This window comes from Pseudomyrmex gracilis, unplaced genomic scaffold (assembly GCF_002006095.1).
Source record: "Pseudomyrmex gracilis isolate BER0280 unplaced genomic scaffold, ASM200609v1 scaffold_327, whole genome shotgun sequence".
Classification (NCBI taxonomy): Eukaryota; Metazoa; Arthropoda; class Insecta; order Hymenoptera; family Formicidae; genus Pseudomyrmex; species Pseudomyrmex gracilis.
In genome coordinates, this window is record NW_018020911.1 from 9,590 (window position 1) to 30,687 (window position 21,098).

Consider the following 21,098-nt stretch of genomic DNA (forward strand, 5'->3'; position numbering starts at 1 on the left):
AATAGCGTAGTGGGGCAATAGAGGAGCATCGAGCGATGAAGGGGCGACATTAGGCGATTGACAGCATAGACATTCTATGGAGTTGTCTTCCGAGTGGGGAGTCCCCACTCCAGGTGCTGAAAGACAGAGACAGAGACTCGGGTGATTGGCGTGAAAGCATCTGTCTCACTCCGAAGTTTGACTCACTTCCCCTCTCACACGCGCAGTCTATTTCTTATACGTCTATGGCGTTGAATGACGTTCAAGTTTACGTACAAATTTAAGTTCATAGCCAACTTAACGTAACGTAACGCGTTAAGAAAGAGTTTGTGCGGAGGCTCTTAATCGCCGATTAAGTTAATTGGAGATGGTGAAAACGGGCGTAAGAAGAAAGAAGCATGTTTTAAGCCTGTTCTACATTGATCGCAAGCGCAAACGCAAGGAACAGATCTAATAGAATTGACTAATCGTATTGATCAAATCAGCCAATTGATCAGCGTGATTGGTCAATTCTACGAGATCTATATCTTGCGTTTGCGCTTGCGATTAATGTACAACGGGCTTTAAGTTTCAATGAATAGATTAGGTTAGGTTAGGTTAGGTTAGGAACGTTTACGCACGTTAAAAGTAACTTGCGGAACGCGAGTCACAGATTTAACGTCAACTTTAACGGCCGTACTAAAATGCTATATTTCATGTCACATGTATTATAGGTTTGATTACCAAGGTACATAGAATTTTGAAACGTTAACCCAGCTAAACTCGTGTTAAATTGAAAGTTGTGGAACCGAGCCTTAAATATACAAAAATGAGACAAAAATACAAGAAACACTTAAGTCTTAAGTTTTCTTTTGCAGTAGAGTTTCTTTAAGGAGAGAGAGAGAGAAAGAAAGAGAGAGAGAGAAAGGCTAGATTAGAAGGTTAGGAACATAACAACATTTAAATAATTACAGAATCATAAAATTGTGTATTTTTTATTAAAGTTTTTTGATCTGCATTTTTATATTAATTTTCTTTGAGCATTTTTTATCGGTTTTTTAAAAATATTTTTTGACTCTGTGTTTTAATTTATTTAACATCAACTTTATTTAGATGAAACTGCTGAATTATACTTTATAGTTTTGCTGCTATTAACTATTTAACAAATGTTTTAACTTTTTTTCATAAAATTGATTTTATTATATATTTGGCCATTTTTTAAATGTATTTTTATATTATTATGTTAGTAAATTTTCTTTTCTTATATTTATAGTCAATTATTAATAAAGACCCAAATAAAAAGATCAAAATGTTTGATATTACATCAATAAACTGATAATCATATATAAATAACCTATGCCTATGCATTAGTCTTGTTACCTTTATTTACTATTATAATCTGTATAATTTCTAATTGTGTATATTAATATATAAACCTGCCTACAAAAGATTTGTTATGTGTGTTTTAATAAAACAGTGACAGTGAGACAGTGTATTACAAACATATAGTATGGTACATATACTAATGTAGTATAAATATACTATAAAAATATACTATAAAAACTTATTAGTATATATATCTCAAAATGGGACATTTTCATAAACAAACCAACAGCAAATCTCCAAGTATGCACAGATTGTCTCGAAAGAAAGCATATGTGAAAAGGTACATAACTTTAACATTATTTATGATGTTGATACATCACAAAGATGTATCAAGTTTCTTTACTACACTCGGTATTTTATTTAAAATGTTTTTCAGTATTGTGTCGTAACACATTATTGCTTATGCTTACAGCTTTATTCTGATGTGCAAACTTGTCAAATGTTTTTTCAATATTATATGTTGGTAAACGAATGTAGATAAATACACATAATTAAGACAAAAAACAATAACTATTTTTCTTACCCTTAAACCTTCTGTGAATTTTTGATAATAAATGATACAAATTCTTCATATATACAATCTTGTGAAGCATTTTATATCATATGTAAAATATTTTAAATATATGCATTTATATTTATTAATATATGTATGTATATATACATAAATATAAGTGCATATATTTAAAATATTTTACATCACACACATGTTCCCTATATTTTTCTATTTTCCTCTACCATTTTATACTTTCTTTTGCAGACGGCAAGAATTAAAAGCACTAAAGAAACAAATAGAACAAATGCAAGAAGAAAATGTTGAGGAAGAAGACAACATACAGATAATAGCTGTTACTAGTGACAACAAGAAATCGAACTCACAATTATGTAATGAGACAAAAACGAAATATTTGGAAGAAGACAAACAAGAAAAAGGTATTATATAATATATATTATTGAGATAAGAACTTTGTTGTCAATCTTATAAATGCAACTAATAATAACCGGAATGTTAAATATAAAATAATAGTATCTTAGAAATGTTATATAAAAAATAATGTTATATAAAATAATGTTTTAATATTGTTATTTATAATAACATATAATAACATATAATATTGTTATGTATACAGTTATTAATATTATTTTTAACTGTAATTTTGAATCTTTAAATGTTTGAAATTTTTTTATCTAACCTTTCAAATCTATTTCCAAAACTCGTTAAAAATAAAATTATGTAAAACGGTGTTTTAAGTAAATAACAGACATATTATTAGATATTTGGAAGAAGATGCCAAAAATTTTGCAAAATTAAAGGTTCAAAGTATTCTTTCAGTTTTTATTCTTTTTTATTCTTTCAGTTTTTTTATTCTTGCAGAAAGATTTTATTATATTATATAATTTACTAATTTTAGATGAAGAAGAAAACTTAATATATTGCAGATAACATGTAGAAATTGTATGTAAAATTGTGTTTTATTTATTTTGATAAAACTGAGCTTATTTGCTGGAATATAAAATTTCTTAGCTTCTCTTTTTGTTCATCCCTTGCATGAAAGAATTGATGTTTACACTGAAAGGATTTTATTTTCGTCATATCTCTTATTCTTATATAAAAAAATTAACACTTTTTAAAACATCTTCAATTTTGTTTATAGTAAGAAAGTCTTTGTGGAACAGTTTCAAATTCACATATAGGAAAGGTACACTTTAGCACAGTGATTGCAAAATAAGCTCTGTTTCTACTAAGGTTAAATGTAATGTACAATGCGAAAAAAAATAAAATTAACATATAAATGTATATAAATATAGGCTGTATATATCATGCAGCCATGACACTTCCTATATTTATATGTTATAGTTTATTTTTTGTCATTATATAGTACATTTAACTTCTATTTCTAATTCTTATTCCTAATACTTTCTCTATTGTACTCAGGTCCTTAAAAGTGAATATACTAAATTATACACTGCATTATTTTTCTTTTTATTTCTTTTGTTGTTTTATACATTTTTTAAATATAAAGAATAAAAAAAAGAAAATGTACATAATGTGTAAGTATAGTTTAAAAAATCGAATGACTAGACGCCATATCGATAGTCATACCTTTATAGAGGCGCTGGCAACGAAGACTGCGTTCCAATATTCACTACTATTACTGAAGTCTATGAGTACGTGTGACGTAAACTATAGATTTCTAATATTGTGCAGTGAGTATCGGAACACAGTCGAAAAATATATGGGAAGTTTGTTGGCACCGCCGCACCGCGTGCGAGCTTTACGCGCTGTAAAAAACGTGAGGCGTCGAGATTGTCTATACATATGTATGTGTCGTTAGGTTATCGTGGATTTATCAGTTTTGTGCTCCGAATCGGTATCTGTCAACGCATCAAAAGACTATAATTTACATTTGCAATTAGTTACAACCGACAGGTAAGGTCAGTCGCGATACTTGAAAGCTAGTAATTGCGTGAACTTATCACCGTTTGATACCGAACGTTCATATGTGTGTTACGAGCATTCTTCGGAGCAGATACCGATATTAGCAATTCAAAGAGAACGAAAATATTTAACGTATATTGCAAAACTTTTTTAACAATAACATAACATTAATATTGTGAGAGTTATTTATGTTGTGAAAACATTTATTTTATTTGTCTATTCTTATATTTTTATTTTCTTATAAATCTATAAAAAGTTGTTAGTAAAATATGCATTAAGCTTTAATTTTTATTTTATTTTAAAAATATGTTTAATATAACGCAAATTGAGTAAATATTAAATTGGCTTTGCTTAAGTAAATATTAAACTATTTTTAATTTTTAGCATCTGTGAGCACAATGCCAAAAGCACAATTACCCAGACATTCTGTCTCAAATATTCCTCCAGTTCATGTAACATTACAATTGGAATGTAAAGAAGAACCTTTGAGCGAATCTCAATTAAAATCTATAGTGAAACACAAAGAAAATGTAAATAGGGTAAGTTATATATATTTTATGATAATATAAATATCAAACACTGATTCTTTTTTCTTTAGGTTACAGCTATTTTGGAAGATTTAGTTAAAGTTCATGGAGGTAAATTGATATGTCAATCAGGTGCAGTCAGTGGTTTTCAATATACATTGTAAGTATATAATTACAAGATATTTATATGTATATACCGACAATTGGTCATAACATCTCTTGTACGCGCGTAAGACAGCCTGATGCATGCTTATTTGCGGATCTTTGTTAATTAAGATCTCGGTAACTACTGTAAATCTCGCAAAATGGTGTAGGACTTTTCAACTCAGTTTTACTCCTACCTGTCTACGAGAGATGTTACACTAATTGTTGGACACCCTGTATATATACATATGATATAAAGATAACGTATATCTAATATACTTTTTTATTAAATATAATTTATTACTATTTATAGGCCTACAACAATAGCACCAACAGTAAGTCAAGCAACAGTAACACCGGTAGTTCAAAATAACTCTCAAATTTTAAGTGTTGTAAGCATTCTTTTCATCACTATGATAATTTAACACGTTGAATGCCGTGGGGATCATCGGTGATGCCATATGTATTACATAACAAACAATTTTTTCCGGCGCCTTGGGCAAGTCATAAAATTAGTCCGGCATTCAACGTGTTAATTAATGTTTTGAAAGTAAGTACAGACAATCATATACATATAGGTTTTCTGTTTAGACACAACAGACTAAGAATCCGCCACCAATAAAAGTAAATATTAGTAATACAAGTAGTGGACCTCAAGGAAATATTCAATTAGTTGTCGATCCACGTAGTATGGGCGTTTTTTTGGGTTCTGTTACACAAGCTCAAGGTAGAAAGGTGTTTGCTATTTAATTAAAGTTTTCAGATTTGTTATAAAACTTAATTGAAACAAATACATATAAATTTCAGGCACAGCTACCACAACTACAACTGTAGCTTCTACCACTCCACAATCTCAACAAGAAAATGTATTATCAATTGTATTTTTTTTATATTGCACATCTACATACTTTTTATCTTAAGTACTAATTATATACTAATTCTCTCCAGTACAAACCTAGACTCGGACGTAGAACAAAAGTTTTTCCAGTGCAACAGTCTGATATTATCGAAGAGGTATGATTTGTATAATTGCATTTCTTAAATTTCTATGCTATAACCAATAAGTATGCCTAGAATATATTGTCTTTGTAGCCTCTACCCAAAGTTACTCAAGTAAAAGCAAAGCCTGGAACAGCAACGCAAGTTGTTAAGGGTAATCATTTTTAAAATTAACGTATTCCACAAAACAGCTAAGAAAAAGACTCCTATAACTAACAAAAAAGATTACTGGTCCTTCAGCTACTACCAACCCACAAGGTGTGACAAACTCCACAGCAAATAGCAGTATACAACAGACGGCAAATCAATCAGTTAGGCCTGCAGAACATACTAGTATAGGAGGGATAGCGGTTGGCAGCAAAGACGCTTTTTTAGGTTATTTATAACATTTATCTATTTTACGTTATCTTATTTATTTAACGTCATTTATTTTTAGGAATATTTTGATATATTTGATAATTATATATATATATTTTTTATAAAACATTATAGCTGCTGAACATATAGACGAAGCAAAAAAGAATTTACCTGATGGTAGAGAATTTACATTTAATAAGACAACTGGCGGCCGAACGTTTCCATCTCTAGTAGTGATAGCAAGACCAAATTTACATAATAAAGATATCACGTCAGTAGTTGGACAAAAAGAAAGACAAGCATTAGGTAAAACACTTTTAGCATTACTAATGTACATATTATATTACAATCAGTAATATATATTAATATGTATATATCAGTAATATATATTAATATATATAATACATATATGATTATCGAAATGTTTTAGATGCTAAAGTTAAAAACGTGCTCATGTTTTCTGCTACAAACTTTGCTGAATGGTTGATCCAACAAGGCTTGTTAAGATCGGAACAATATTGTACAGAACATCACACAGATGGTCAAAAAAGTAAACTCAAGTTGGGAATGTATAGCGATCAAGGAACATTTCCTTATTCTGGTGGCTATGTGTGGATATGTAGTAACTGTCCCGATAAATTCGTTTCTGTTTTTTCGGGTTCGATCTTCCAAGGAGCTCCTTACACACCTACGATTTTGCTAAAACTGATTTATCATTGGGCTTGTCAGACTAATGTACAAAATGTCATTTCTTGGGTGAAAGTATCTAATGTATATCTGAAAAACTTTTATACGAATCTACGTAGCATTTGTACAGCAGCGATATGGAATAAAGCTCGTAAAATGGGCGGTAACAATGCAGTGATACAAGTTGGTGTAATTAGTTTAGGCACTACATCACAAGATGGACATTTACGACAGGTAAAATATTTTGAAAATCTCAGTTTGATAAGGAAGAGATTATGCTTGTAATGATAAATTTTATTCTTGTTTTTACAGGTAAAAGTCGAGGTTCTTGGTGTTTTAGACCCTACTACTCTTGAGATACGATTGCGCGCTTGCGAACCGATGCAAGAAGGGAACAGACGATCCTTCAAAAGACGCTTTAATAGTATTCTGTATCCATTGAAAGACTGGGTCCATACAGATTCCAGAATAATGACTGACTTTACTGTCGATAAAAGCACCTTGAATGACATGGGATACAGTCACGTTATGCAGTCCGGTTATCCGGAGCAAAACTCGAAAAATCTTATGAGCAATTATCATGTTATGGAATATCTTAGGAAAATTGTACCAAGAATGTTTCAGAACACATTGAGTTTACTTAGCAGACCAATGATACAACAGTTTTTAGATGAATTAATATGGAGAGAAATGTACGGTGCTACGTCTGAGCGTGCATTTGATAATATTATCCGGCATATCGCGGAACAAACTAAAACTAACTCTAGTGAGTAAACAAATAAACAGATCACAAATAGGAACTTAACAAATCACGAATTAATCTATAATCGATTCTCTATCGTCAAATAAGGAGTTTGCATATTTTTTCAGCTGACAGTTTGTTAGATCGTCTAGCAAAGATAGCTGCTAATCCATTTCAAGACTGGTCTTACTCAAAGACTGAAGATCAAGAGACTGATGATGTGCCGGTTGTATTATTAAAGGATACATCACTAACTGATACAACATCTTCTCAAAATAAAATTCCAGAAACGATTAAACCTGGACCGAAACGAGGAAGAAAAAGAACTAATCCCGCGGTAGTAGTGGTTCCAGAACACGAAATAAAAAAAATCGCAATCGATTTCAAAAATAACGAAAAAGAGAAAGAGAGTAATAACGAGAAACAACCGAAGGAACAAATTCAACTGCAAGAATTTTATTACGCTACAATGGAAGGTGATAAAAACTTAATTTCAGAGGAATGCAAATCCTTTATACACTTCAAGGTTGGTTCAAAAATGTAATATTGCTATGTCGACATGTTTCACAATACTTAAAATAACACTAAGTATTTTTGATTTAGTGTTTCTTGTGCACAACAATAATGAAGTCCAATATTGAAGTGATGGAGCACATGATTAGTCATGTACCTCCGCAAGTGCCTGGTCAGTCGGAATTGTTCGTATGTCGATATTGTTGTACCGCACTTTCGTCGCAACATCAAATACTGACTCATGTGTCTGAGGTACATAGCAATTTTGGTCATTCTGACGGTCTTATGGTGGTTTGCGCCATTTGTGAAGAGAAATTTGGTAAGTTATACTGATTATTTGATTACACTGACTTGTAAAAAATAGATATATAATCAAGAAGATATAGTACAATTTATACGGGATGTTCTTCAGGAAAAAACAAGTCATTGATCGATCATTTGTCATCGATGCATTATCCTTCTGAAATGCCATATCAATGTGAAAGTTGTAACTATCGTACGTCCAGTCATAAAGATGTCATAGATCATTATTATAAGATTCACGAAAAAGGTGAGGGATTGCAATGTCCTTATTGTCTTAAGGTAAGAATTAAAGAACAGTGTTGCGAATGTTTTCTCATTTCAATGTGTATTAATTAAATGCAAATATTGTTGTTTCGAAAAGGTAATACATTTTATGAATAAGGGCAATCCTAACGCGTCTAGTGTTTACACTTATTTGTCGCACATGCAAAGGCACATTGTGAGAAGAGATCAAGGAAAAGGCAACAAGTGTACGAGATGTTGTTTGTGGTTTAACCAAAAAAGCTTGCTCGTAAAGCATCAACGAGTGTTACACGATCCTATTTCTGACTCAAGTAAATATATATATTTAATAGAAGAACACAATTTTTGCGGTTGTCATATGTAAAATCGCAAACTCTAAAACAAGCCATTAAGAATCAACGTGATTGCTGATGTGCGCGTTTTTATATATTTTTATTACTACATAAAATTACTGAAAAAAAAAGATTAATTTATAATTACTATTTATCAAGAAATACAAATTCGAACATTGACTTTTAATTTGATATTCTCTTTTTTTCTTATTGTGCTACTTCATAAAAGAATATTCTTATTTCAGTCGATATAGTTATTATTTAAAAAAAAATTTTTTTTTTATTTGCCGAAGTGGAGACTACGCGCGTTTTGTTTGTCCCATCGAACACTATTTTTGTGCAAAATTTCAGATTGATTGGGAGCAGGGGTCATTCGGAAGTATATCCTTCTTATTGGCCGTAGAGTTTGTGATGTATATTATTTATCATTTTATGCTAACACATTTGTAACAAAAAAGTAGAAACTTGTGTGTTTCTTTTATATATTAGACATATCTACTCTATGTTTATTTACATTTCTAAGTAGGCGTAGTTATTTACATGTGTGAATATATATTTCTGTCATATTTAATCAATAACTTTTACAGAAGCAATACCATATTCCGGTGGTAATATTGAAGTTACGGTCTTGAAAGATCGACCGAACATACGATTTTCTGTAGATAGTCCACCTCCCGAGTTACCATTTAATGAAAAAATACAAAGATGGAGTACTGGACCGATCTCAATAAACACTTCTGTTAGACACTTACCTTGTCAAGAATGCGAAGAAGATATTGACGAAGAGGATCATTATCCGTAAGCATATCGTTTTAAAATCAACATTCTCGAGCGAATATATAACATAAATTAACTATTTAACACATAAACAGAGGTGAACAGCAATGTCAACAGTGTCGTTACATCACGTGTTGTTGGCGTGCATTCCGTGAGCATCAACAACAAATTCACAATGAGAGACCAAAAACCAGTCTCATCGTGCCGTCTCCTCTAATTAACATTCCGCTAGAAAGAAAAATGCAATGCCAGTGCGGCTATGAAACGAATGATGGCAATCAATTAGGTACAAATAGATTACGACGCATTCCATATTGTTAGCGAAAACTCTTCGTGACTTAAGACTTAAATAATTGTTGTGTAATTTTTGCAGCAAGTCACATGGTAAGACATGACAATGTAACTGTGGCGTATTCCGTTGAAAAATCGACAACATCCGGTATGCTCAACAGTTTAGGACTGTTCCCAAAATCAACTTCTGAGGTACGACATGCTTTCGTATCTATGTAATAAAATTTACTGACCTATATATATGTATATATACATATGTATAGCTTTTGATATTTTAAACTGATTCGTAGGAAGCTGATGCACACAAGAAATCCAATTCGCATAATTGAGTGTAACATGAAAATGACGAATGTCATTTTGTTATTGATATAAATAAAAAATATATATGTATGTATGTGTGTATGTGTGTACGTATATATACATACATAGATAAATAAATAGATAAGATATACACAGTATCTTCTCTTAAACTCGGAGATTTTGGGATCAAAACGTCAAAAAATGAATAATAGTGAATCCTTTTTTGTTACGTCTAAGCTATAAAATATCTCGGTTGCTCAAAACAAAATGATATAGCAAAAAAACAAGAAAAAGAATTCGGAGTGAACGTGAGAGCAATCCTGACTGAAATTTATAAGAGGCAGCTATAAGAGTGAGCGAGCAGATCGATTTTTTTATAATACTGTGCATTATCAAGAAAACAAAGAGGTCATAAAGTTAGCTAACTTTTATTTTTTTTTTTTTTTTGTAGTGACGGAGATAGAAACAAACGAGATATAAAAGTGGAAACCTCCGAGTTTAAGAGGAGCTAATGTACATACAATAGAAACAGGTAAAATTAAAGGAAAAAATATTACGTATGTAAAATATAANTTTTTGACACACAGAAATACATAAAGTTATAAATTATTTTTAGTGTACAAACTTACCATCTGATATATTTCATTTATATATATTTAATAGACTGACAAGATTAAAATAAAATTTCAAACTATTATGAATTTTGATGTAAAACTTGAAAAGAAAAATTCGATTTTATCCTACTTAATCCTCATTTTATTGTTTGATGATTGCATGTTGTAAACTATTATGGCTGGTTTACAACGAAGATAGTAAGGCTGTAGGAGTAGAGAGTAAACTATTTTTCGGTGAAGAAACAACGGGAATTACGAAATAGGCAATTTCCATTTCGCACTGCCTACTGCCTTACTGTTAGCCAATGAAAGACGTGTGTTGAAAAACGCGAAATAATTATTTGTATAGACAAAAATAAAAGAACTCCAAGAACCTTACTTCTTACTCTATACTGCCTACTCCTATTGTAGACTAGACATTATATGCTGGTTTTTATTGAGATATGTCATACTTCACTTTTTGTTAATGAAAAGTGAACAACTCATACTAAATACAAATTTTAATTGTGCTGTAATATATATGTAATGAAATATTTAGACTTTTTACAAATTTATGTGATACTTGAATTCTCGTCTCTCTAATAATAAAATTGTATATGTAATAAATCTCATTAATACTTTTTTTTAAATATCAATAGTCTTTGTTAAACACTTACTGTTAAATACAAAAATGCATCAAATATCTATTCAAATTGGAACATTTGATCAAATTATTTAGATTAAAAATGTTTTTGGTAATCAGGAAATAACAATATAAAAGGTTTTATTAAATGTTTATTTAGCAATATTATGTCTTCATGAATAAGAAATGTAGCATACATATTTACTTTTTTATGTGTGTGCAGTGTGTGTCAGAGGTACGAATATATAATTCTAACTGACGGGATAAAACTTATGGAATTCTTCATCGATTGAAAAACTTGAGACGAGTTGATAATTTGCGTAAAGTTAACATACAATAGTCCGTCATTCTGTACTTATCTCTATACTCCTAATAAGCTATATATATTTTTCAACACTTTTTTTTGGATTTTTCTCATAATTTTTCACTTTTTTTTTGTATTTTTATATATTTTTTATGTTGTCTGTTATCAAGTCAACACTAAAGAACGCATTTATTAGCAAGATCTCTTCAATGTTAACTGATTGGGAATTACCAGATATATATTATCATATATCTAAGAATAAGATCTTACCTGTAACAGAGTTAATAAGATAATAAGACTTATATAACGCGATAAATAAAATTTATAATCCTGTAAACCTTTCAATCTTGAGTAGCTCTCAAAAAAAATTACACGTGCGAAGTGTGTGTTAGTTTTTTGCTCTAATCATCGAAACTCTAATCGTGATGTTTCTCTATATAAAAATTAAGTTGTTTTATCCACATAAAATTTAGTACAGTAGCAAACACTGAACTAAATCAGAAAATTCAAGTATTTATCTGGAAATACAACACTCTCTATAAGCCAACAACGTGTAAACAAAATTTGGTTTGCTCTTTACTTAATATTTTTTCAGTTTTATCAAACAAAAAATTATTGTATTAAACTATTCGTGAATATAAAGATAATATTTAAAAACAAGTATATCAGTTCTTTTTAGAGAATGTTGTGTAATTTTTGAGACAAATGTAATTCTTTCGACACACTCTCGCACAACGGATATTAAATCTAGACTATATAGTCGTAATACTTACAAATAATAAGACAATGTACTTATATTTACGAAGTATAATATGGTGATGCCCAATCTGCCACAATTAACATTGAGATATATCGATAATAAATTACTCTAAAATTTGACGTAGTCGCGTGCGATGGTCAATACACGACTTTAAATTCCGTCAAATTCACGTGGGAAGCTTTGTCAGCAGCTTATATGATCTTAAAAGAGTTATTAACATTGTTTTTCAAGAGAATGAATCGATATACTCATTGAAAGCCTTTTATACGCGTTCTACATATTCGCGACTATGGTTTTTCTTTCTGTCACTCCTCTTAAATTTAACGCCAAGGTGTCTTCTATAGTCGTCTGATTTGGTTTTTGAATATCGTTAAACTTATAACACTTGACTTTTTTTTTGTCAAAATAGACGACTTTTCAATTTCTCGATTGGTAACAAAAGGTAGGTGTAGGGCAAAACTTATACAAAATATATAAAAGAAAAGAAATAGAACGGAAAAGACACCAGACACAGGTTGTTTCTCGAATTCTTTGATCCTTTTTGCTAAATTCCTGAGAATTTAGCTTAAAGACAATATTCTAGGGTGGTACCTGCAATTAAATATAATAAAATTAAAATAAGAAAATCATCACAGACACAACACAAACTTGGGGAAAAATTAGCAAAATAGAAACCGATTACAAAAAGAAAATAGTAATAAAGTAGTTAGTCAAATAATCAAGTAATGTAATAAAAGAAGAAATTAGCAGCTTGCTTCGTGCTCCTTGCTTCGTGTCAATACCTGTGCGTTAAATTTGAGAGAATCCGAGCTGCTTGTCGATTACTCGATGGCATAGAGCATGTAGAGATTGCCAGCGTCACTGCCTGGCGGTACCAAGGCATGAGTTGGCGGCAGGACCGTGAAACCCAAGAACATGAAGGTACGAACCAGCATTGCTAGACCATAACAACAGAACGATTTAGACGGTGAGTCTTTTGCGTCAACGCAAAAACCTTCGACATTTGTACCGAAAAACGGCAAGCGACAAGTACCTCGGTCTGATCTATCTTTGCGGAGACAGACAATGATATTAGTGCAGCGCAGTGTCTCTTCGGCGTACTCTAGAAGAGAGACAAAGCCCTCCTTTGATCCTTCGGGCAGAAGGCAGCTTGGTACACGTATGTATAGACAACGGCGCCATGCTACGGTCTCCCACTCGACCGATGTACTCTCGGTCAAGTGAAGAGTGAACGTTAGACGCAATGGTTCGTTACTTCTCACGGCTTTCAATAATTCATCCTCCTGTGTATCGCACCAACAAATTAGAAAATATTTATTTTTATATCAAGAATACAAATTTTACTTTTGTACACTCGCAATCGTTATTATTGTTTCTAAAGGAGGAGAAGATTGTTTTCTTTTTTTTTTTTTTTTTTTTTTTTTTTTTTTGTAAACTTTATACGAGCGATGAAAAATACGTACTTGCACAATGTGGGAGCTCACAGAGAGCTGACTCTGCTTGATCCCCACGCCGCGGCTCTCTGTGTTGACTGTGGATACAGACAATGCGGCATGGGGCACATCAGGACCACCACAGAGGCCCCACACCCAGCGTTATACAGTAGTGCTGCTGCAACCTAGAGCTTTCCTCTAGGCTCTCGTCCATGCATTTACTAGACATTTCACTGAAATGCGCAGTTCGTTCATTAGAATCCTTAAACTTTTATCATCAATACAAAAAATGTGTACATAAAAATTCAATTTACTTTTAATAAATATAAACAAATTTAACAAATGTAAAAAATTCATTTTTTACTTTTGATATAAATTTGTTGTATCTATATAGAATCACATGAACTTCTTATGAAAGATGTGTAAGAATGCAAGGGATACGTGCGTGCGAGATTGAGGATTGGGACAAGGAGATGATAATATTGATACACAAATGTTTATTCTGTTAATGAATTTGTGTGTAAATATATTTGATCAGCATCGCAAGGTAGGATACTGTTTAAAGAGATGATGTATTTGGAGCGTAAACAGTAAGTACTGCCAAGAATCTTGAAACTCTCCTGATGGAGCGATTATGTAAGTGTGTTCAGGATGTATTTATCTTCTCTCCAGAGAGACTGAGAATAATATAGATTTATTTTGCGAGAGAGATATATGTAGAAGATATAAAACGCCGCGATATTTCGTCTCGCGCGAAACTTCTCAATCAACACACGAGTGACACGGCCGCAATAAAAAAAAAAAAATCGTCAGAGTAACGATGCGTGCAAGTATCGATTGATATCCACTCGCTGCATTACGGTATCTCGAGAATGTTCAAACAAAGAAACGTGAGATTGGTCATTCTACCTTGGCCTTATCGTGAACGACGAAGCTTTCTTGTTTATCGCGTTGACGCGACGTCCGACACCGCCGCGGTCAAGACAATTCCGGGAAAAAAAAAAAAAAAAACTAGAGCGGAATAGAGGAAAACGGCTGAGAGGAAAATGAGCGACTGCCGTACCGCATAGCCCAGATACGCGATTTATAAAATAACACCGAGTTGTGTTTCCGCGGGCACATTGTCGGTCGCGTATCGAGAGACGTCATTAAAACGGGCTACGTGCCAAACAAATAACAGTGTTTTCACGTGTTTACGGACAGAAATGCAAACCGATTGGTTTGCTCGTTTACATCCCCGTGGCCTTTTGGCCACTTTACACGCTAGATGTAAGAATTTTCGGCTGTGTGCCGAATATGTGTGGATATTTTGCAACTAAGCGTTCCCGGTTGAGCGTCATTGCGCGATAATTTATAAATAATTTGTTGCTCTTTTTGTTGCTCCGTGACACGCGACAGTAACAAATTATCAACTTCGAACGTAATAATCACACATTATGAAATAGATTTTTAAATTAGAATTATAACCACCGACATCAAATATAAAACTTTGCATATATTACTTTCATCGAAAAACATTAGATTTTATGTTAAAAAACATTTCTTGCCTCTAGAGAACAACTAAAATAAATCTCACCGTCTCTTTATTTCGCAACGACCTTGCGCGTTCTTGAGCTCGGTCACACAGCGCTTTATCGTACGTTCTGGAAGCTTCGCGGAGTCGATTGGTAAATTTAATTACGGGCTTCTTTGAGTGTTTGCCGTATCAACCAATTGTATTCTTCCACGGAGCTAAGTGTTTCTGACGTGATAATGTTATTGTTAGCGACCAACTTAGCGCGGCGATTCGTAAGATTATTTATACTAAGCGAAAAGGAAGTTTAACGCTCGTATAACGCATTAGCACAGTATTTTCAATTATTTGGCAAAAAGAATTTTGTTCAAAAATCGAATCATCCAAGTTAACGTCAAAAAAAAAAAGAAAAGAAAAGAAAAAAGAAAAAAAACGAACAGAAATTTTCAGTCTTTATTCGTTGTTGCGCGAACAAAAGATCTTTAGCTATCGTTCAATAAGGTGGATCATTAAATTTAATTAACGGGAATTACGCAAGAAACATGCGCTTTTATCGCGTATAAAATGATAATACAGCCAGGAATAGATCGCGGTATTTCCAACATTACGATAACGCAAAAATGTATTTATTGAGTTTTTTTGAGAAAGTTATTATTGCATTTAGTGAAAGTTACAACGTAGAGGTTACATGTGGTGGTACAACACATATATGTAACAAGATAACATTCTCGTCCGCGGGAAAGTAATTTGAACCAATCACGAGGCAGAACTTCAACTCATTGTTTTGCATTGTTCACCGCAATACGATATGACGAGGATGACAATTTTTGTAATGAAGATCACGCGCGCACATATGCGCTTATTATTGATTTCAAGAAACGCGGCCAAAGAAGCGACTCGTCACGCGTTTCTCTTATTATTTGTCCAATTGGTGTGGCTTTTTTCTTGCTCTGAACTTCGAACTTAACAATAAGTTAACAATTACATTTGATCTCTCTCTTTCTCTCGGTTTGACGTTCTTCTTCTTCTCAAGAGAGATAACGTGACGTCGAAGAACACATTGTTTTATCGCGAAATAAAACGGCATTGCCGCCTTTATATCGATTGGCATGAGACACGAGGCAACTTGACGTTGTAAAAGAAAACGCAAAGCCAATGTCGCGATTCTAAACAACGCACCGTTTTGAATCTCATGCAAAATTAACAAGATGATATACAAAACGACGTAAATCAATCCAGCATTATTATTATTATTACTCGTGTTGTTAATAAATATAAACGTTGCAAGACGTGTAACACAAATTTTCTACCGTGTTCTTTTTGAGTAATCTTAAAAGAGAACAAACTTTTACGAAATAATTATATAATATTTTTATTAAAATCTCTTTTCAAATTGTCGTGATATCTTTAATTCCGCCGTCGTAGACGCAGAAATTATTAATCGCGTTTTCGGTTTAATATACTCATTCTTATCAAATATTTGCTCTGATTACAAGTAACAAGGAAAATTTTAGATCCTACGTACAAGGCGCAATCGCGCGCACATTTGTTTTTCCACTTTATTTGGAGATTCGAATAGTTTGTCGAAGAAATTCTTGCGTCACACAGTCGGTTATTGCCAATTATTATGACAGTGTATATACATAATGTAGCTCATATTAGTGAAAACACATACATACGTAGCCAATGTATACATAACACGGTGACATAAAAAGAACAAAATTTAGTTTTATAAAATAAGCGCGAGTTAAAAACCCCATCAGTACCAACAAAAAATAAAAATCACATATAAATATGATACATAAATATAAATAATTAAATACTTTATACTAAAAATCAATTTTTTGCTCTGTAAACAGTCTGATAAGATAGCTGATAACATAGTGCACGGTAAGGTGTTTTATTGCATATTTTTGCAGTGTAAACATATCTCTCAATTGTGTGAGTGACTTGCATTTTGTCAGATATCAGAGATAACCAATTCTGTTCCGAACAAAGCAAGATTTCGCGGACAATTTAAACAGTAAATTCTCGTTTTCATTACAAATACTAAATATAAAATTAATTTATCATATTATTTACACATTAGATATTTCAGCAATTATCATAAACTACTAATTACATCGCATATTTGATTACTACAAATTAACGTCTTTTTAATTATATAATTGGAAATACACACACACACACACACAAATATTCCGACGAGAGATACTAAAAACATCTATCTATAGAAATAGTAAGTAAAGGCGGTCATTGTGCGTTGGAATCTTACGGTACTATCGGCACAACTATCTAACGGAACAGCTGATAAAGCAACGTTAGTGTACTGTAAATGCAGAACAAAATTTTTGGCAAAGTCTGTCACGTGGCTGTGTTGGAGATTGACTCCGATCGTGTATTTACGTATCATTTCGCGTATCGTTTCTCGAAGAATCTTAATCGTACGTCGCGATTATCACGACAAACAGCGACGGGATCTAATGACAAAATCTCGTGTTGCCCCATTTAACTGTGTCCCTTCCCGACGATAACGAACTGTGATGTGTGTGTGTCCAACTTGAGCTGTGTCGTATTACATTCGTTAAATACGAGATGTAAAACATGATAGTCGACTTGGACAGGATGTGCGTAACTATACAGAGATAACAAGAATTGGTTGGGAGAGATACAAGAAATGCAAAAAAAAAAATAAAAAAAAAAAAATAATAATAATACGGATTACACAGGACGCGATAGGCAAGATGGCGATTTACGGTGCAGGCGAGAACAAAAATGGCGCATACAAGTTACGTGTTGTAACTCGCGCTTACTCACCAATTACTGGAAATTAAACTCGGCATTATCGGCTTTTTACTACTTTCACTATTACTTAACGATAGACTGGAGTTAATATTCATACTTCTTTCTTCGTAAAATTTTGGCGGCTTTAAATTTACAGCTCCACCACGAAATGTTCGCTGGAACAGCGATCGACAACGATGGGAAGTGATTGTGGCGACTTTCGCCTGTATCAAAAGGGCGGAAAATCAGAAACGACCACTACAACGTTTGAAGTAATACTGCTGGAAGCTGGAAGCCGCGTTCGACAAGTTCCGTACGTACCCACGGCGCATACACCGTGTGCCACGTGACGTCGAGAACCAGGTCGCCCGCGAATCAAACGCACGATGAACTCCCACTTTGTGCGCACATGCGCTCCGGACTTTCGAACGACCACTAAAAATCATCAAGCGCAATGCGTAGATTTCAAACATTTTTTTTTTTTTTTTTAAATTATCCGTCAAACTTGCATCTGAAAAAATTGACATTTTATTTTATCACACATCTCGTAGAAAATCTCTGAACGCATTTTCAAAGCTTTAAAAAGTTCACGAGTTTAAATTCGATAATTGTCAAAAAAAACCCACATGTTCTACTTACAAGAGACACAACAAAATTCTCCGTATTAAAACTTAATTTTTTTTTATTTTATTGCAATGTACATCCTTTCTTGCGCATTTCAAAGATATAATACGCTTATGCTTAAATAAATAAAATGAACAGATGTATTCTTGTAGCAGGTTTTCCAGACCAAGTGACAGTGTGAAAGTGGAAGATTCTCGAACATATTCCAAAAATCTCTCACGCAGAAGATATATATTATACATGTATATATATGTTTAATCTCGATAAAGGAAGAGAAGTACAAGGCCATTAAGCGTGTCGGCATATAAATCAAAGTGGCGGGTCCTCGATTTTAAAGCTCGAGCATAAATCTTCTGTTCTTTTAAATCTAACTTTATAAAAATTTGGAATGTCCATACGGGGAATTCAGATATCTCGCTACAGGATCGCACAACAGGTGTGATTACTATCGATATCACTAAATGCTTGTAAATCGGAGTATACGTCAAGGCACAATGCGCTAGATTGTTTCTTCAACCCCCTACCACACATTTATGTATATACGTTTAATTAATTTAGACACTTTTTTTTTATGAGATTAAAATCTTCTTTTACACACAAACCATAACAAAATAATGTTTGCCTTAGAATCTCTTTGAGATAAATCGTTTAGAGATTGTATTGTACACATACTATGATATGATATTTCAAAAGAGATAGTTAAATGCTTTAACAAACTTGACAGACAGTGGCGTAAACTATATATAAATGATAATATATTTTTTTTTTATGCGTTTAAATAACTACTTAACCGCACATCACTTGGCGGACAAAATCTTCATAGTTGATATTACCCTGTGAATCTTCATGACCCGCCAGTAATGTCTCCACTTCTTCATCGCTGAGCTTCTCACCTGGAATGAGATACATGTAATTAACCAAAGAAACACATATATGCATTTTTTTTTTTTTTCAAGAAAGACACTGTAAATACACACCAAGTGTTGTTAGAAGATGTCGCAACTCCGCGGAAGATATGAAACCATTTCCATCTTTGTCAAAATGACGCAGACCCTCAATAAAGTCATCTGCCGTGTCAGATGTGCGGGACTTGCTGATTGCTTGATAGATTGGTAGGAACACTTCAAAACTAATTCGCTCGTCTGGCTTATGTTGGTGAGTAAATTTTTTTACATCCGATTCGGTTGGATTTTGACCAAGAGCGCGCAACGCGTCACCAATCTGGGATACGTGAATTTTTCCATCCCCACGACTGTCGAACAACTGAAATGCTTCCTGAAATTCTACAGCAGTAAATCTGTCGTTTATTTTGTTGTACATGGTGCTCACACATATTTTATTTATTTTTCTATACAAACACAAAGTTGAAAACAAAACTAAGTAAGATACGAATTGTTATTAAAGAAATTTATATACGTGAATATATAATTAAGTAGGAAAAACTTTCTGTTACTTCTAGATCTGTTTTAGCCTGTGCTATAATTAAATCACCTAATTTAGTTACACCGGACACAATAAAACGGCTAATATTCTAATTCCGATCTTTACCCTCCATAGATGACATCATTCTATTAGCCAATTCCTGATAACTGTAGACATACATTGTGCACTTTTGCGGTAATATAAAACTTTGTCACTAGTCACTGCACGTAATATAAAATGTTCTCTGAACGATCAATTTCTAGTTGGGAGTGAAATGCGAATAAATCGGCAAGAGACTTATTTGACGTAGGTAGGAGCGCGATTAAGTCACCCGACGACGAGTGACTGTATATTTTTAAATACCGTGCCATAAAAGGCAATCGTTGATAGGGACACGCGCGTGTGTACCGGGACTGTGTCTAAAAAGGCGAAGATACTCTTGACCTGAATTAAAACCCCGGAGAGAAGAGCGCGGCGTGGACCCACTATCGGGGGTCCCTCTCGCTCACTCGTCTCTCGATCTCGTTGCAGTTATCGCCTTCACTTACCGGCCAGCTGATCCTCGGAGTAGGACGCCTGCGAATTACACACGCAATGACTCGTTTAGACGCATGCTCGTTACGACAGCTGTCGTGTTGCTCGACAATTTTCTCGTGGTTTTACTCACCATTGTTGGATGCTGTTCTGTTGCTTGTCAAGGAACAGCAACTTGAAAAGAAAGTTGACAGATGATATATACGTCACACACGCGGATTTTTATGTGTATATAGCAGTGTACGCAGGCGGTTCCCCAAACGGAATGTGTTTTGTTGCGTAGCGAGCGACGTAGAAGAGAGCGGAGCGGAAGTGAGTCAGTGACTTATCGCAAACTCTTAGCCAAGTCTTTTCTTTTTAGGTCGGATCTTCGCGGATCTCGCCCTGTAAGTGCGTGTCCTGCGCAAACGTCGCGCAACCGAGCGAACGTTTATAGAATCTCTGACATCATTCCGCCGAGTAAAACGTCTTGTAGGTTTCATTCGTTTTTCG

The 21,098-nt window shown here is 33.3% G+C and overlaps 3 protein-coding genes across 8 annotated transcripts in view; 1 reads left to right on the plus strand and 2 right to left on the minus strand.

Annotated features, from left to right (window-relative positions):
• Window positions 1-11,905, plus strand: part of LOC109860088 — a 21,317-nt gene extending 9,412 nt beyond the window's left edge. For 2 of the 5 annotated variants that reach the window (XM_020438948.1, XM_020438950.1), the window contains exons 2-21: window positions 2,102-2,274; window positions 4,166-4,320; window positions 4,380-4,468; window positions 4,766-4,844; window positions 5,044-5,179; window positions 5,260-5,318; window positions 5,401-5,466; window positions 5,545-5,605; window positions 5,692-5,826; window positions 5,944-6,114; window positions 6,239-6,729; window positions 6,808-7,261; window positions 7,366-7,763; window positions 7,841-8,069; window positions 8,163-8,332; window positions 8,415-8,607; window positions 9,216-9,426; window positions 9,501-9,691; window positions 9,779-9,888; window positions 9,987-11,905. In XM_020438948.1, the coding sequence (XP_020294537.1) occupies window positions 2,102-2,274; window positions 4,166-4,320; window positions 4,380-4,468; window positions 4,766-4,844; window positions 5,044-5,179; window positions 5,260-5,318; window positions 5,401-5,466; window positions 5,545-5,605; window positions 5,692-5,826; window positions 5,944-6,114; window positions 6,239-6,729; window positions 6,808-7,261; window positions 7,366-7,763; window positions 7,841-8,069; window positions 8,163-8,332; window positions 8,415-8,607; window positions 9,216-9,426; window positions 9,501-9,691; window positions 9,779-9,888; window positions 9,987-10,025 (3,610 nt within the window). In that variant the 3' untranslated portion in view covers window positions 10,026-11,905. Of the gene's footprint in view, window positions 1-653; window positions 900-1,435; window positions 1,625-2,101; window positions 2,275-3,551; window positions 3,773-4,165; window positions 4,321-4,379; window positions 4,469-4,765; window positions 4,845-5,043; window positions 5,180-5,259; window positions 5,319-5,400; window positions 5,467-5,544; window positions 5,606-5,691; window positions 5,827-5,943; window positions 6,115-6,238; window positions 6,730-6,807; window positions 7,262-7,365; window positions 7,764-7,840; window positions 8,070-8,162; window positions 8,333-8,414; window positions 8,608-9,215; window positions 9,427-9,500; window positions 9,692-9,778; window positions 9,889-9,986 lie in introns of those variants that run through there. The other 3 variants (XM_020438949.1, XR_002250779.1, XM_020438951.1) reach the window with 3 other exon arrangements.
• Window positions 11,367-13,891, minus strand: LOC109860094 (ornithine decarboxylase antizyme 1; the record flags this gene model as incomplete). Its single annotated transcript, XM_020438961.1, has 4 exons — window positions 11,367-12,887; window positions 13,079-13,233; window positions 13,330-13,579; window positions 13,760-13,891. Coding segments are annotated over 3 exons (498 nt in total), but the record flags the coding sequence as incomplete, so codon positions are not given.
• A 4,799-nt stretch (window positions 13,892-18,690) lies between these two features.
• Window positions 18,691-21,070, minus strand: LOC109860091 (myosin-2 essential light chain). Of its 2 annotated transcripts, XM_020438958.1 has the most exons (4): window positions 20,740-21,070; window positions 20,621-20,648; window positions 19,628-19,933; window positions 18,691-19,543 (listed from the first exon to the last, which is right to left on the minus strand). In XM_020438958.1, exons 1-4 carry the CDS (start codon window positions 20,740-20,742, stop codon window positions 19,437-19,439), a joined length of 444 nt encoding a protein of 147 aa, XP_020294547.1. In that variant the 5' UTR covers window positions 20,743-21,070; the 3' UTR covers window positions 18,691-19,436. The 2 variants fall into 2 exon arrangements, with proteins under 2 accessions (XP_020294547.1, XP_020294546.1); XM_020438957.1 differs by lacking the exons at window positions 20,621-20,648; window positions 20,740-21,070 and adding an exon at window positions 20,199-20,611.
• Window positions 21,071-21,098: the final 28 nt, after the last annotated feature.

Bases quoted from the DNA above. Each gene is read 5' to 3' on its own strand.
- LOC109860091 (XM_020438957.1), bottom strand. From the start codon at position 20,253: ATGTATGTCTACAGTTATCAGGAATTGGCTAATAGAATGATGTCATCT. The intron at 19,934-20,198 runs GTAAAGATCGGA...TTACTGCTGTAG, and splicing joins AATGATGTCATCTATGGAGG to AATTTCAGGAAGCATTTCAG. The intron at 19,544-19,627 runs GTGTGTATTTAC...ATCTCATTCCAG, and splicing joins ACATCTTCTAACAACACTTG to GTGAGAAGCTCAGCGATGAA.